Raw genomic sequence first — 17,860 nt, forward strand, 5'->3', positions numbered from 1 at the left:
TTTAAGTTTCTTCAAAAACCCTCTTCTTCATATTGATCAACTTATGTATCAACAAAACCCTCCGGGGTCAAATAACTTTCTGCAAAAAACAAGAGATAAAGTAAGTATTATTAGAATAATCAACCCAATTATGTATTTTCCCTTTAAGTCCCGGCTTATCTTGTGTTGAATGCATATGCATTTGGAGTGACTTCCTTTTTTACCACCAAGTCTCATTTGGTCTTGTCTTTCCAATCTACTAAAGGAAGATGGAAAGAATACCCCTTTTGAATCTTCACACAAGCTTGTGGCCCTTAACATGAAGGCTCTTTTGTTGGGACACTCATTGGACATGTGTGTATTGCTTTGACACTCTGAACATTTGATTTTGTATATGTTAATGTCATCTCTTTCCTTTTCTCTCTTATTTTTCATTTGTACTTGGTCTATTTCAACTTGAGATGGTGTGAGAGGATGAAGTACAAACTTTCTATCTTTATGGTTGAAGGTTATCTCATTGGTACGACCATGATGTATGGTTTCCTTTTCAAAAAGCCAAGGCCTTCCTAACAAGATGTGACAAACTTCCATAGGTACTATGTCACATAGCACACTATCTTCATAATTCCCTATGGACAACTTAACCTTCACTTGTTGATTAACTATCATGTCTTCACCATCATTAAGCCATTGAAGTTTGTAAGGTTGGGGGTGAGGCAATATAGTTAAGGCTAACTTTTCAACCAACCTAGTGCTACAACAATTGCAACATGAGCCACTATCCACAATAAGAGAACACGTGTTTTCTAAAACTTGACATCTTGTATGAAAGATGTTCTCTCTTTGGGTTTGGACTTGGGGACTAGGTTGATTCTTCAAAACTCTTCTCATCATGAGGAGATCTCCCTCGCATGGGTAGGAATCTTCTCCTTCACTCTCATCCTTACTTGTGTCTTTCTCCTCCTCCTCTTCACTACTATATGAGTCAACATCCCTCAAGATTATGGTCCTTTTAGTGGGGCATTGTGATGCCATATGACCTCTACCTTGACATTTAAAACATTTAATTTCACTAGTACGAGTGTGTAATGATGTTCCCTCCCTTGATCTATCTTTTTCTTTCTCCTTCCACAGATTCCTAGAGGTTTCCTCTTCCATCACTTGCTTACCTTCCCTCCTATAGTCTTTCTTAACACTAGAGTTAGAGTGGTCAATTTTCAAACCTTTTCTCAAATGTTGTTGCTCAACTTTTATGCAAATTTGTACCAAATCATTGAGATCTTGATAGGGCAACAACTCCACTTTATCTCTAATATCAAGATTAAGACCACTTAGAAATCTAGAAATGGTGGTTCCTTCTTCTTCCCTAATTCCCGCTCTCATCATGTAGAGTTCCATCTTTTGCCTATACTCTTCCACACTCATGGTTCTTTGTTGGAGCCTTTGGAGTTTATCCATAAGCTCTCTATGGTAGTAGGAAGGTATGTGTCTTCTTCTTAGAGCACTCTTTAAGTCATTCCAATATTGGACTTGAGGGGAATTGGAGAGTCTTCTTTCTCTCACTAGGGAAGTCCACCAATACATGGCATTCCCTTGAAAGCTTAGGGTGGCTAGGGAAACTTTCCTTTCCTCTATTATTTGACGACACTCAAAAAGTTGTTCTACTTTCATTTCCCAATCTAGGTATGCCTCAACATCTTCTTTCCCATGGAAATGAGGAAGGTCTAGCCTAATATCTCTTGGTGGTTGTTCACTCTCCCTTCTATACCTTCTAGGTGGAGGATGTTGGTAGAATTGGGCAGCAGTCCTACTATCTTGTTCAGGGTATGTGTTTTCTGTGGGAGTTTTTGAACTTCTCCTTGAGTGACTCCTACTCCTACTTTTCTTTATCTCTTCTTGGACCTTTTCTTGTTTTTGGGCTAGAACTCTAAGTTCTTCTTCTAAGGTTTCAAGATATTGTTCTCTTTCAATTATTTCTTTTTCTTTCAAAATGGATTCTTGCTTTTGCCAAAGTTTTAGTGATTTTAGTTCCTTGGCCATTTGTTCTAAATTTGGTTGGGCCTCTTCACTATAATCACTATCAATTTGGTAAGAAGGTTCCTTAGACATTCTTAAAAAAAATTCAAAATATGTAATGCACACACAAACTTGTATTTCAAAAGTAAATTCCTTTAGAGATTTAAGGAGGCAAAATAATCTCAAGTTCACTTCCAGGAAAGAGAGGAGAATCACTAAGGATCACTTAAAATCCAAGCCTTTCCTAGCCAAAGTTTACCTCAAGTTCTCTTGCACCAAACTTCTCAAATGGAATTAGGTTTGATACACAAGTAGACACACAATAAATTATAAGCAGTTAAAGACAACAATTAAACTAGACTATGCGGCCTAATGGTAAAGTTAGAAGGCACTTTGGAACCTTCAAACTTTAACCAACTAAAAACGTTTTCAATATGGTTTACAAGTCTTTGTTAGGATATGGGATTGAGTATCACAGACTACCCCAAGATACCTAACAAGGTTATGAGTTACAAATCCAAAAGCAATACAATTTTACAACTCAAAAATGCGTAATACAAATAAATAATGTGTGTTCCTCTCTAAAGTGTTTCACTCCTTTTCTTCTTGTCTCTTCCTCAAGGTTTCAAGGTCCAAAGAGGTCTCCGATCACCCAATATACTATGTCCAATTTCGTTTTTCCTCCAAAAAATATCCTACACCAAATATCAAACCAAATCCGAAAGGTAGGAATCCAAAGAGAATGCAAATCAAGGGCCAATTTGAACAATAGCTCTTCAAAAGGAGTTATGTTGAGACAAAACAAAGAGTAATGAACAAGACAATCAAGAAAATAAAGCTTAAAAACAAAGGCTAGGCACTCAAAAGAATTACCTAAAGAAAGGCACTAGAATAGATGAATAAAACAAAAAACAATTAGAATAGAGAATTATTACTTCTTATCTTTACAAACACTGAGCTAATGGTGCAATGTAGGCAGAGACAATATTTTGTCAAAAGTGTCATGTCCAAGTCTCATATCCAAGGGTCATGTCCAAGTGTCATGTCAAGGTATTATGTCCAAGTATCATCTCCAAGTGTCATGGTAAAGTCTCATGTCAAAGTCTCAAGTCAAAGTAACTTTTTTTTTTCACTTTTGCTTTTGCTTGTACTTTTACTTTTTTTTTTTTTTTACTTTGGCTTTTTACTTTTGTCTACACTTTTGTTTTTCAACACAAATTAGATCTGGACAATTTGTTTGCGTAGCTCAAAGTTCATGACTCAAAGAAAAAAAAAATGGAAGAAATCTTACTAGAATCAAAAATAGAGCATGAAACTCAAAGAAACACAAGAGAAACTTAACTCTAAGAACTTGACAATGATCTAATGACAAGCATGAACTCAAATATGAAATAAAAAAGCACTCAAATGGATGTATATACTGTAATTTCGAAATCCCAATGGGACATATTTTTTTATGATTTTTGCAAAGCCCGAACTAAGAGAAAATGACATAAAAATGACTACACATGACTCTAGACAACATGGATGGAATTAAAAATAAAAAATAACCCAAAAATGACATTAAAACAGAACCAAATATATGAAGAAAGACTCAAAAAAAATATAAAAGCACGCCACAACACATGTATATGGAAACTTAGTGGTAAAAACCGAATGGTTCCGCAAAAGAACAAACTAGAACCATAAAAATAACATGTATGAAAGTAGACTATGGAAGACAATAAAGAACAACACAATAACAACAAGAAATACACAAAGATAGGTAAAGGACCAAGATACTTAGCTCTTGGAGACCCAAAGCTCTTGATACCAAATGATAGCGTCCTCCTCGAGCTAGGTTGGGCCAAAGCACGAAGATGAAGCTATGGAGGTGGAATTTGTGCGGAAGCGATGGATATGGTGGTGGGCTCACAATTTTGGTGATGTTTTTGTGGTAGGATGGAGGTGTTTGATGGATCTCCGGAGAGGTTGGGCCAACTCTAGAGAAGGGTGGTTAGAGGGACCTCATGGGATGCTCTAGCCTTGACTTGAGACAAGATATGTTTGCACACATTTTGGCATAATAACATTCAAATTCATCAAGTGATTTTACAAGGAAGGAGACCCTTCTATTTATAGAGAAAGGTGTCTCCAAAGTAGACAAGAAACCCTAAAAACTATCCACTCTTAAAGAGACATGTGGCAATCCTCTTTTACAAAGTTTCTCCACTCTTAGAGTGCCATGTGGCAATCCACTTTTGTAAAGTCTTCTCCACTCATGTGGTAATCCACTTTTGCAAAGTTCCTCCACTCTTAAAGTGCCATGTGACAATCCACTTTTGCAAAAGCTTTCCACTCTTAGAGTGACATGTGGCAATCCACTTTAGGAAGAGTTTCTCCACTTGGAAAGTGACACATGGCCACTTCCTTTTTAAGAAGTGTCTTCACTAAGAGCTTGCCATGTGGCCATCATGTCCCATGGTGGGACACACTCTTTTAAGCTAATATTACAAACCATACAATACTTGGCCCATTATACAAGGCCTAAAAATATACCCTATACTACTTGACCCTTAATACAAGGTCTAAAATACACACAATTTTACCATGGCTAGGGCATATGCCATCATTACGTGTGATATATGTATGGAGTAATCGAATGTATGGAGTAATGAAGAATGATAGGGAAAGAAACAATATATGGAGAGAAAGAGAGAAAGTGGGAGTGGGGGGTGGAGCTGCAGCTGTCTGTGAGTGCGGCTGTCTGTGAGTGAAAATGAAATGGAGGTGTAGGGTAATTAGGGTTTTGACATAAAAGTAAAAAAAGGGTAAATGTTAAAGGTAAAAAGGGTAATTTTGGAATTAAAAAAGAATTGGGGAGGTGTAGGGAGCATTGTGTGGTGGTGGAGGGAGCAACATTCATGAGAGATTTGGTGGTTAGTAGTATTTTAAAAAGTAGATAAGATAAAACAAGAGAGGAAATCTTGATGATTTTATAAGATTAAGTAAGAGTTTTTATTTTAACTAACAAGATAAAGATAAAGTGAAAAAATATAAAAAGAGAAGAGGAAAAGGGGATTGCACATAGTTACCCTAAAATCTAAAATCGAAATTGAAATGAATAAGGGAGAGAAAATATGTTTTCTATGAAAAAAATAGGAAGAGGTGGGGATTAAGAACTACTCATTCACACTTTTCTATTAATCTCTTTAAATTGCAATCACCTGTCTCCTTATCTTATTTGTGTATTTATAAGTTTTGAAATGGACTTTTAATTAGAATTGACCAAATTACAGTCTAAAAGTCCATTAACGTGTTTTATCTATTTTTACTTGTTAAATATGTTGAATTTGTGATGAAAGTTTTAATTGTATAATAATCGATTAGTATGTTGTGAAAACATGACTGAGTAAATAACAACATTCCATTAAGATTTGGAAAAATCTTCGACATTTATTTAGAAATATTGAGCCAATGATAAACTTTCACCAACAACTATATGATATCAGAAAGGTTAATTTAAAGACAAAAGGAATAAAGATTTAATTTTGAAATAATGTTTACTTTGGCGTAGTATTTGCCTTGTCAAAACTTTTAAAATATTAATAATTTATTTCTTTAAAAGACGTAAGTTAAGAATGGAGAAATGGAAAGACTCCCTCAAGATAAATAAAAATTAGAAAATAATATATAGACAAGTAATCATATAAACAAATAAAAAACTAATTAAAAATCTTATTATTATTTTATATGATAATTCCATTTATGCGGGCTTTTAGTGATATCCACAATGACAATACACCATAAAATTAGTACCGTGTTGGAGACTATTTTGAAAGAATGGGATATATATATATATATATATATATATATATATATATATATATATATATATATATATATTGAAAAATAAGAATGAATTATTGAAAAAATATAGATAAATTAACCATATTACTAATTTATTTTATTTAAAATGCATTTAATACTAGAATGTAAATATTTTGATTTATTACTCTATTTGAGATATTATTAAATTCATAATTTAAAATTTTTGATATATTTTTGTCTTTAAAAAACATTTTTAGGAGAAGAATATGTATTTAAATTATTTATGTAAAACTATTAAGATATCAAAATAAGTCATAAATTGAGGATTAAGAGAATTTTTGTCCTTGTAAAGTATATTTATACTAAATTTGGTCAATCTTTGAAATGGATTGTAAGATCTCAAGAGTTGAATTGTCATATTTTAGAAAGTAACTCCGAGTTTTTCGGATAATAAAGTGAATATTTATGTTTAAATAACTACACGACAAAATTTTAAAATATGTAGATCATATTTTGAAAAGTTTTCCAGGTTTCTTGGATAATAAAGTGAATATTAACATTTAAATAACTATGCGACAAAATTTTAAAATTTTAAAATATATAGATCATCTTTTGAAAAGTATTTTCGAATTTTTTGGATAATAAAATGAATATTCACATTTAAATAATTATACGACAAAATTTTAAAATATATAAGTCATCTCTTGAAAAGTTTTTCCAAAATTTTTGAATAACAAAATGAATATTCATATTTAAATAACTATATGATAAAATTTTAAAATATATAGATTTTGTATTAGTAGATATTAAGTTAAGTATTATAATTGACCAAATGCGATATATGTTATATTTATGATTTTTGTGTACGAGATTAATTTTTTTTATTGTTTGTGAGTTTTCAAAATACACTTATTGATTTTAATATTTGAAAATATAATAAAGAAAAATTGATGTATGCCAATATTAATATTATTTTGAAGATAAAAGAAAAGCATAAAAATATATATTGAAAAATAGAAATGAATTATTGAAAAAAAAATAGATAAATTAACAATACTAACAATTTACCATATTAACAATTTATTTTATTAAAAATGTATTTAATACTAAATGTAAATATTTTGATTGTTTATTATTCCATTTTGGATATTATCAACTTCAAGAATTTGAAAATTGATATATTTTGTTATGTATTTAAATTATTTTAAATTTTGATTTTTAAATTATCTAAGACTATTAAAATATCAAAGTAAGTCATAAATTGATGATTAAAGTTTTCCTTGCAAATAACTTTAAATATTTTTACCGAATTTAGTCAAAGGTATCTTTGAAATGGGTTGTAAGATCTCAAGAGTTGAATTGTCATATTTTGAAAAGTGTTTCCAAGTTTTTCGGATAATAAAGTGAATATTCACATGAATGTAATTTTTGTCCCTATAAATAACGTTAAATATTTTTATTGAATTTGGTCAAGATATCTTTGAAATGGACTGTAAAATTTCAAGAGCTAAATTGTCATCTTTTGAAAATGTTTATGAGTTTCTCGGATAATACGGTGAATATTTACATTTAAATAACTACACGACAAAATTTTAAAATATATAGGCTATTTTCTGAAAAGTTTTTCCAAGTTTTTCGGATAACAAAGTGAATATTCACATTTAAATAACTACACGACAAAATTTTAAAATATATAAGTCACCTTTTAAAAAGTTTCTCTCAATTTTTCAAATAATAAAATGAATATTCATATATATATATATAAATGACTACGCGACAAAATTTTAAAATATATAAATCAATTTTTGAAAAGTTTCTTCAAATTTTTTATAAAAAATGAATATTCACACACGACAACATTTTAAAATATATAAATTTTGTATTAATAGATACTGAGTGAAGTATTATAATTGACTAAATGTGATATGTTATATTTATGATTGAGATTTTAAATTAATTTTTTTTGTTTGTGAGTTTTTAAAATGATATTGATTTTAATATTTTAAAATATAATAAAAAAAATTGAGGTGTGACAATATTAATATACTTTGAAGATAAAAGAAAAGCATAAAAAATTTAACAGAAAAAATTCTAATTTTTTTCTTTGACCTAAGATTAAAGATATTTAATAAAAAAATAATCATTATCTTATATCAATATCAAAAGTGTTTGGATTCATTTATCCCGTGGGAATGAGTTCATATATTCCGTAATAGACCAAATAAACAAATATCTGGAACCGGATAGTTACGATAAAAATCTCCCAAAAGCGATAATTGAGATCACAGGTTAATGGATTGAGACAAAATTTTGAAAGATTTAGGTGTTACAACTTTGCACAAGTTTGCACCAAAAAAATAAAAGTAATAAAGTAAGTTAAAAGGAGAAACTACTTTTACAGTGCTAAAATTATTATTACAGATCTACTCAAAGAACAGGACAAAATACCATTAATTAATTCGTAAATATATTTGTTTGACAGCAACCCCACAGTTTCTGAGAATCTTTTAAAGAAACGTTTTCATCTGAGTGGGGTTAAGCCTCCCAGCATAACTAGTTGCAGAGGCTTCACCGCATTGACACTGTTGTTGCATGAGAGAAACAAAAACATGCGAACTATGTAATGAACCACACTTGTTTCTCGATTTGTTTCTGGTTTCTATGTCACTTAAAATTTGTAATTGCACAACATTCTGTGGCTGATTATAGAGTAAAAGGATTTCTATAAAGACGGACTTTCTCTGGGCATCAAATACCATGTTCTCTGCTTTTGCCACCTTTAATCGCCAATGCCGGTGACCAGAGATACTGTTGTTTAACTTATGCCTGCGTTTTATCTTCTGGGTATGTCGTTTTTTCTTCTGCTTACGTGATTATTCTTTCTACTTTCCCAAATGAAGATATGTGAGTGTGGACAAGCCCACATCGGTCGATGAAATTTTCAGAATCCTGTAAATAACAAAGGATAATTCTTATTGGAATTGTGTTAGATTTCTACAAAATTCTGAGAAGGTGACAGATCGTATATGATAATGGTCATTTGTGTTTAAAACTCTAATGTGTGTAATTTTGGGACCTAGTTCATGTTCTTGGATAGTTCATCTTCCAAGGCTTTGTTTTTATTATTTTTGCTATTATTTATTAATTATTAAAGCCAGTGTATGATGTTTTAATGGTTCCTTGTCAAATAATTAACAATGACTGAATTTCTGTTGCTACATGTTCAGATTGGAATTCAGTCAAAACACAACATTTATGATTATTAATAATAGTTTTTATTATTATCACTGTTAGTATTATTATTGTATTAACTTTTGTGCTTTTTTTACCTTGTTTGTAACTGTTGTTTCTTTCATGATCTGCTTCTTTGATTCATGTCACACTAAAAGGAAAAAACTGTGAGGTTTTGCTAATGTCTGTGATTACTTATGTAGTGCAGGAATAGTAAAGAAAAAGTTCTGCAAACAGATTAAAGATGGTCCCAATTGGTCATGCTTCCGATGACAAGCAGAAAAAACGAGGCATAGTGTTTTCTAACCCTGCTTCTGCCCAATGCTTTGTGATTTTAATATACTGTGTTTCCTTTTCACATTGTTTAGTTTCTCCTCCACCAACTTTTCCCTGTGATGAAAATGCTGATTTTTATTTTTCTCTTGCAGACTCAGGAGAAATCGTTTTGGAGGAGAAAAGTGTGGTAACTCTAAGAGAACTCTTGGAAGAAGGCATTAGTGACACTGAGAAATCTTATCAACCACCTGAATTAGCTGGTGGTAATCCAAGCTCAACGACTGAGTTTCACCGGAGGAAGTTACTCAGACCATGCAGAATGAGATCAATTGAGCGCCTACCATCTTTTCCTCCAAGTTGTTTGTCAAAACTAACAAAGCCTAAAAGCAAAGGCATTGGGAAAAACACTATTCGATGTAATCCACACAGTTCCAGAACTTTGGTGAATTTCAGTCTTTCTGACCTGAGAAATGCAACCAACAATTTTAGCAATGGTTTGTAGTTTAACCTTGTTTTCACACCAATTGTTTTTCTAGTAATAATGTAGTTACATTAGGACGAGGTAACAGGACATACCAAACCAGATAGAATTACATTTCGAAAATTACAGCTTGTGTTTGGTTTAATGTCTCATAGATCTGCAAGTAAATTCATGTCAAAATTATGACTATAATGCAGAAACAAGTGTTTTATGCTTCCAAATTGACGTGAGTCTATTATAATGTTGCTTGAATGGACACACTAGACAAGATAAGATTAGAAAATAAACAAAAAAGTTAGGATAACACCTACTGCAGAAAGATGATAGAACTCCTTTTAAGTGGTTTAGGAATGTACAAAGAAGACTTGTAGAAGCCCCCTCACACTGGGTAACCCAATTGCTGGAGGCAGAGAAAAACTAAAGGCAAATCCATTAGGAAATATTTTCAAGTAAATAAGTTGTTTACCTATACATGGTTTGTGTTAGAGGATTGTGTATATTTGGATTAAAGTTTGCTAACATTAGTCTGTATAAAAAGTATGTTGTGAACATAAGTTTGATAAAAATGAGTTTACTGTAACATAAGTTTCATAAATATTTGCTGTGTAGTTGCTATTAGGGACTATGTTATTGCTTGATGAAAACTGCATCAATTTGACCATGTAGTTTTTTTTCTTCCTTTTACTTGTAGAGAATATAATTGGAAGAGGTGGCTATGCTTATGTTTACAAGGGCAGCCTGCAAGATGGGCAACTAATAGCAGTTAAGCAACTGAGTAGAGGGACTCCAGAAGACAGGATATCAGTTCTTCTATCTGAGCTAGGAATTCTTTCTCATGTTGAACACCCCAATACTGCCATGCTTATTGGGTTTGGAGTTGAAGGGGGAATGTACCTTGTTTTTCAATTATCTCCTATGGGAAATTTAGGATCTCTTCTTCATGGTGTGTACTTGATTCTAATAATTCTACTGTTTTCCCGTGTGAAAGCTTTCTTCTTTTTTTACCATATTACAAGTGTAAAGTATTTGTCAATGAGATATATCTGTTGGAGAATATGATGAACCATCTTTAATGAAATATCTCTATACAAACACTTTTTTTCATTCAGAAGAGTCAAATTCAAGATCCTGCTTCAAAAAGTTTTCTGTTTGAATGTATTTACTCATTACTTTTTACTTTTCATGAAATATTCAGGTCCTAATAAAAATACCTTGGATTGGAGCAAAAGGTATAAAATTATTTTGGGGATAGCAGATGGCCTCCTCTATCTTCATGAGATTTGTCAAAGGCGAATCATTCATAGAGATCTTAAATCAGATAACATTCTGCTCACTGAGAATTTTGAGCCGCAGGTATTTATCAGTGATTATAGAGAATTAATAAAAGAAGGCATTATTAACCTTTGCTGGTGAAACTTGGCACAGTCTTCTGCATTTCTTCTCATTTTCTGATACACGTGAGTAGTTATCACTAGGATCATTCCATGCTTAAAAGTAATATATGATGATACTTCCTGTGGTTAGCTTGAAATGTGTGCAACTAATGAATGACACATTGGATGGCAATGCTTTGGTCTGTGGACAATCCTCTCACAGAGCAACATCAAACTATCTATATTTTGTGATCCTTAGCATCTACGTCCAGTTTAGAATTTTGAAAATAAAGCATATTCTCTGAAAATCTTCAACCTTTCCAAGAGATGATTATATGAATTGAGCCATGACAGTGCGTGCCAATTGTTCTCTTTCATGCCATGCTATTACATATTCTGCTGGTGAAATAATTAGAAGCAGACACCTTTGCTTCTGGATCCCCTACCAGTACTCTACTAATGTACAAGTTCGAGGCTTATATTTCATCTGATCTATCACTAACTAATTGAGAATTTCTACAGATTTGTGATTTTGGGCTCTCAAAATGGCTACCAGAACCCTGCAGTCATCATATTGTACCAAAATTTGAAGGCACAGTTGGGTAAGCAAATACATACATACATTAAACTTCTAAAACTATATTCATGACTTAACACTTCCCCCTCATCATTCCGTTGACAGGTATTTTGCTCCTGAGTATGTGATGCATGGCATAGTAAACGAAAAAACTGATATTTATTCCTTTGGGGTCTTACTTTTTGAGATTATAACTGGGCGTCGTGCTTTGGATCATCTGAAAGAAAGTATTATGCTATGGGTAAGTCATTCTCCCAAGTTTGGCTATGTCATATATTATCTAAGTTTACAAGCTCAGAGGCCTCAGCGCATTGTGATTTCTTGTGTTACAGGCAAAGCCTTTATTGGAAGCTAATAATATTAAGGACCTTGTTGATCCTTCTCTGGGTGATGATTATGACTGGGAACAAATGGAACGTGTAGTTTTGACTGCATCACTGTGTGTTGAGCAGTTTCCTATCTTACGCCCCAGAATGAGTCAGGTAAGTATGCAACATAGAAAGTTGCAGTATTGTAATCTTAGTGATAATAAACTAAGATATTGTTGGTTACTGTAACTGTAACTATATATCAGTTAACTTTGGTTTAAGAGAAGATTGATCACATTTTCTCTGTTTGGTGCAGATTGCAATACTGCTAAGAGGTGATGACTATGTCATGGAACATACTGAGAGGAGTAACAAGATGTACAAGAATACAACTCAAGGAGCTATTTAAGTGTTGTCAGTTGGCATAATCAGGTTGCCTTGGATTCTTGAGAACTAAGGACATCATATTAAAAACATTTGATCGTTGATTGTGTTACTGTGTCGGATTTGGATTGTCTGCTGAGTCTTCAAAATACACTTACACACTAATGTATTGATTTTGATGTTCTGAAATATATTAAAAACTTTTTTAATATATATCATCAGTGTATTTTGAAAACTCAGCAGATGGATAATCCTAAAATTCTGGCAAAAAATTTGGACTCAAATACACTATTGAACTTTTTTGCTTATAGGAAGAAAGGAGGGAAATAAAAGCTTACATTCTGTTCTTTGTTATTATTATGAAAATTGACTATTATGAGAAATCATCCTTAAATGTAGAATTATTTTTGTCCATTCTCTTTGCACTCAATTTAGGATAATAATATGTTAACACAGATTTTTTTTGACAAAATTTTAATACAACACACATGTCATTTTTTTATTAGGTTTAGTATGTCACCACAATAATAAATAAAGGGTTAAATATGTTTTTTGTCCTTTAAGTATCACACGATTTTGGTTTTAGTCCCTACTCGAAACTTTGATGGTTTTTAATCCTTATAGTTTTGAAACTCTTACTATTAGTCCTTAAAATTGGACGGCGTTAACTTTTAGTAGATGTGGCAAACGGCGAGACCACGTTTTATCCAAGTTGTCCTCTCCCCTATCTGCCACGTTGGTTTTCTTTTTATTTATTGTACTTTTTGATATTTGCAGGATGCGCTTAATTGGTTGGATCCACACTTGCCAGCTTTATTATATTCAATGGCAAGAATGACCATTTCGCAGGAATACTCCCCTCTGGTTCTGGCTTGAAATCTTTGGCCCCGCTGCTCCCAAACAAATATGGGGTCCAGGTTCAGCAAATGCAAAGGAAGGTGAAGGAGGGATATCAGGGAAGAAATAAATAGAGGGGAAGTCGTGTCCTCTCTGCTATCTATCTTTTCCCCAATCTAATTTATCTCTATCTCTTTCCCCGTTCGTTTCCGATTATCATGGCTGAAAACGTGGTGGCCAATAGGAAGCGTTGTGACACCAACGATGTAGTTTCGGACGGCGGTGCCAAGAGGAAGAACGCGACACGCGACATGGGTTAGGCCACTGCATTGGCCCTCACGCGTCACGAGTTTGGGGAGCACGGCGGCGTCAACCTGTCCATCGAGGCCTCCGCCGCGTTCACAGACATGGAACCGGAAATCCTTCGCCGAAATCTTCGACTAAAACTACTTTTCCCCAATTGAAAAAAAAAATCTCCCTTATTCAATTTTCGCTATTCAAGGCTTAATCATCTCCCTTAATGTTAGGATTTTCTTTCCTTTTTTTATTTTTTTAAATTTATTTTTATACTTCCTTTCAATTTTCATTGTCGGGTTTGCAAAAGTTGTACAGTTAGGGTTGGGGATGTGTTTCAAGGAAAGAGCAGATTTTGAATCTGGGTTTTTGTTGGATGGTGGAGAATATGGATATAAAAAAGGGTCTCTGATTCCGCTTTTGGTGACGGCCACTGTTAGGTTTGGTCTTGGTGAAACCACTGCTTCTGCAGTTGCCAATGCACCTGCTGGCTTGGATGAAAATGGAGACTGAGAGAGGGAACAGTGATGGGTGTGAAAGAGATGATAAACCCCAAACGTGACACACACCTGGCTCACTGTTAGCCACCTCATACAAAAATTTAACGCCGTTTAATTTTAAAGACTAATTCTAATAGTTTCAAAACTAAAAGGATTAAGGGACGAAAAATATATTTAACACATAAATAAATATATTAATGGCATGTATGCTGTCAAAATATTATCTGAAAATCTGTCAAAATATTTTTTCTCCCATATCTCATACAATTTTGGTCTCAATGACTGTACTCATAAATATAAAATGATTAGCTGTTGTTAAAATATATCAACAGAAGTATCTCCTATCTCATACAATTCTTTTTCAAACTTCAAACATCACACTTAGGTTTCTTAATGCTCTCTTTGTTAAACATCTGAATTCTTTCTTACCTTCTTTTAAAAAATTTCACATAATATTTTATTCATTTCTTATAATTATAATGTTAGTACATATTAATTTCAGAATAATTAAATCACCATAATTCTTAGCTCAAATGATCTTGTTCTAACTCCTAAACTTCTTTTTCACTTGAAAGCATTTCAAATAACATTTTCAATTATTTCGCACACTCAAAAGTCATTCTTAACATTAAAATAAAATAAAAAAGGCGATATGTCAAATATTAGCCATGAATCCAAAGTTTACACCATCAAAACTAGTGTTCTTAAAACTCGATGTGATGAATAAATATCATTGGCATCAGATGATCGATAGGTGCTACAACAGCAACCAATATTCAGTGCAAGAGATTCAATCAATAGTAATAACAAACAACCTCTTATCACTCTATATAACAGATAAAATAACATGTTTTCTCATTTTATCAAACACATGTATTGCACAAAGAAACATGTAGGTCAGCTTAGTCATGACCAGTCAATCAAAGAAGTCAGAATAAAATGTAAACTGATCGTCCTTCTCATAGAGTAATAAACTATCCATAATAAACAGATTAAGCATTAATTAGCTTTTTCAGCCCAAAAATTATATATTTCCTTCAAATCAAATAACCTAGCCTTTTCCTTATGACCATAACCAACTTAATGATAAAAACATCCTCATTTAAAATATAAAATACTATAAATATATTTTTAGTTCTTATATTTAGATGTGAAATTAAATTTTATGTTTGTCTCAAATTTGGATAAATTTTGGTCTCTAAATTTTAAAATAAATTAACATAGTACTTTCAATCCATCAAGGTTAACTTTATTTTATGTGTTAAATGGTAATACATTTGAATTGAAATGTGTCAGCTAATGTAAATAATTCAAACATAACTTAAAATGCAGTTTAACACGTCAAAAAGTCTTACAAGTTGAATTAAAAATACTATATTTATTTACTTTTAAAGTTTAAAGATTACATTATATTAAAGTTTGAAACAACAAATTTTAATTTTGCATTTAAATTTTTGTTACTAAAGACTTATTTAAGTAGTATAAAATACATCAAAACACAAAACAGCACAAAAAAACAAGATTTAGATATTTCTCTGTGAACAATCCGAACTAAGAGAGAGAACAAAGAAACGTTATACATTAAGCTTTCTTTAATTTCTTAGTTATTTTTGCAATGGGTTATGAGCTCACAAGGCTAAAGTTGAGTATTATACCGAATTATTTTATCTAGAGAGTAATTTGCAGACTACCTTGATTAGCCATGAGTTTTAAGTGGGTTTTTTTTAACATAACTAAAATATGTTACCAAAAATTATTTAAGAATATAAATTTATTCAGTAATTATTGAAAATTATAACACCAAAAAAGTAATTATCCACTGTACTATAAACCTCCCAACAAAGGGTCTGTATAACTCAAAGTATTCCAAAATATACAAACTTCAATATACACAAAATATATAACATACAAATATTTATAAGAATATAAAATGTCCTGTTGCTCCTGCCCACTCATATTAAGTCATCATACAAATATCACATAGAAGAAACAAAAGCTGCATGCCTCCAACCGCGAGGCTAAGGAAGAAGAAATAGGTTCCAAGAGCTGCAGGACAAAAAACAATCATAGCACGAAACTCCTGGCGTGAGAAAGAATAGGGAAACATGTGATTGGGAAATTCGACAGGTATAAAAAAAAATTGTCGTATTTTTTATCGACAAATGTAGTGATAGATAAATCTATCAATAATAACCATTTTAAGATTATCGATCAATTTATCGATAAATTTTAAGATTTATATGAATTATTAGATTTTATTAATGAAAAAATTCATCTAAATAAAATATATTATTAAAGAATTTATTTATTAACTTTTTATAAAAGTTTATTAATAAAATCTGTAATTAAAATTTCAAAATTTATTAGTAAATTTTTCAATAATTTAAATTTTTTAATAGATTTTTTTTAATCGATAATTTTAAAAAAATTTACGTTATTGTTGAATATTGGCGATGTTATTAGACATTTCACACAACAATGGCGAATGAAGGCACAAGATTGACTATGTGTAGATCATGAATGAAGGATAATGATACTGAAAGTTGAAATGGTTGAAAAAAAAGGATGAAATAGGAAATAAAAATATATTTTAAATTAAATAATTTTATCATGTGTCATACTAACCTATATTACTGTTAATCACATAAAAAACACTAATATAATTAGAAATTAAAAACTGATTTTATGAATTTTAAAAAAATAACAACCTAGATCAAATATTTAACAATACCACTGAAAGCAAAGTCATTTATAATTGAAGAACTAAAATTATCTCTGTTCAAGTCAATCACAATAATCATTTTCCTCTTTTTTATCGTCAATCATTTATAATTAAAAAAAAACTGAAACCAAAATCATTTATAATTTAAGAACTAAAATTACTTTTGTTCAAGTCAATCACAATAATTATTTTCCTCTTTTTTTGTCCTCAACCATTTGAATTTTGAAAAACTGAGACATCACCATTTACATTGATATTAAATTATTATTTTGGTAGGAAAGGTTATCATATACTGGAGTGATAACATATTAAACAAATGGATTGAGAACTTTTTTTTTACATGTAGTATTTTTCATCACTACTTAATTATTTGTCTTTACAAGATTTTTTTTTCTCATTATATTTATTCTATGACAATATATAGGAATGCTCTATTTATTGCTTATTGTTGAGATGTTATTTCCTCTAACATTGGTATTTATAAAGCATAAAATTATTTATGTGAAAAACAAAACTAATTAGGTAATTAATAGGTCCTTAGAAAAATGTCACACAAACATATTTTAAGAATATATTGGATTAAAATTTAAGAAGGTTCAATAGATAAATAGTTAAGACTCTTAATATAACACATATCAAACTTAAATATAGCCACTAAAAACCTGACTTATCCTTACTTGTTTCACCCTTACTTAAAAATAACTTCGTCTTCAGGTTTATTTTTACATAACAGGCACACTAATATTTTAAACAGTAAATATTTTCGACATTGAAAATTAAAATGTAAAATATAGTCGATTGGGTGTAGATTTGTGTGCATTTATCTTGTCTTTACAATCTTCATGAAGATTAATTGTTTTCTATTTATAAGGAACGAGATATGGAAATGAAAAAAAAAAGAGAGAGAATAAAAATTATAATTCTTTAAATTAAGAGAGAGAGAAAATGACAAGGGAAGAAATGAAAAAAAAAATGTTCAGCAAAGTCTTTCGAGATATTATTAAAAATGTAAATTTTACATTAAATAAAAATAAAAAAATTAATAACATATAAGGTAAAAGAATTGTGAATC

At 31.2% G+C, this 17,860-nt stretch overlaps 1 protein-coding gene across 3 annotated transcripts; it reads left to right on the forward strand.

The window, feature by feature from the left end:
* Nucleotides 1–8,325: 8,325 nt before the first annotated feature.
* On the forward strand, nt 8,326–13,933 carry LOC108342206 (receptor-like cytosolic serine/threonine-protein kinase RBK2). 3 transcript variants are annotated; one of them, XM_017579931.2, is made up of 10 exons: nt 8,326–8,649; nt 9,245–9,326; nt 9,465–9,806; nt 10,485–10,736; nt 10,989–11,146; nt 11,689–11,768; nt 11,849–11,984; nt 12,076–12,225; nt 12,368–12,483; nt 13,213–13,933. In XM_017579931.2, the coding sequence occupies exons 2-9, from the start codon at nt 9,281–9,283 to the stop codon at nt 12,458–12,460; spliced, it is 1,257 nt and encodes a 418-aa protein (XP_017435420.1). In that variant the 5' UTR covers nt 8,326–8,649; nt 9,245–9,280; the 3' UTR covers nt 12,461–12,483; nt 13,213–13,933. The 3 variants fall into 3 exon arrangements, with proteins under 3 accessions (XP_017435420.1, XP_017435421.1, XP_017435419.1); XM_017579932.2 differs by lacking the exon at nt 13,213–13,933 and having other exon boundaries at nt 9,240–9,326; nt 12,368–12,841; XM_017579930.2 differs by lacking the exon at nt 13,213–13,933 and having other exon boundaries at nt 12,368–12,841.
* The last annotated feature ends 3,927 nt before the right edge of the window (nt 13,934–17,860 follow it).

Source organism: Vigna angularis, chromosome 6 (genome assembly GCF_016808095.1).
Source record: "Vigna angularis cultivar LongXiaoDou No.4 chromosome 6, ASM1680809v1, whole genome shotgun sequence".
Classification (NCBI taxonomy): Eukaryota; Viridiplantae; Streptophyta; class Magnoliopsida; order Fabales; family Fabaceae; genus Vigna; species Vigna angularis.

What these genes read in the sequence shown, in the direction of transcription:
- LOC108342206 (XM_017579931.2), top strand. Translation starts at nt 9,281, where the DNA reads ATGGTCCCAATTGGTCATGCTTCCGATGACAAGCAGAAAAAACGAG. An exon ending in AAGAAAGTATTATGCTATGG is followed by an intron (nt 11,985 to 12,075) that starts GTAAGTCATTCT and finishes CTTGTGTTACAG; the next exon opens with GCAAAGCCTTTATTGGAAGC. An exon ending in TACGCCCCAGAATGAGTCAG is followed by an intron (nt 12,226 to 12,367) that starts GTAAGTATGCAA and finishes TGTTTGGTGCAG; the next exon opens with ATTGCAATACTGCTAAGAGG.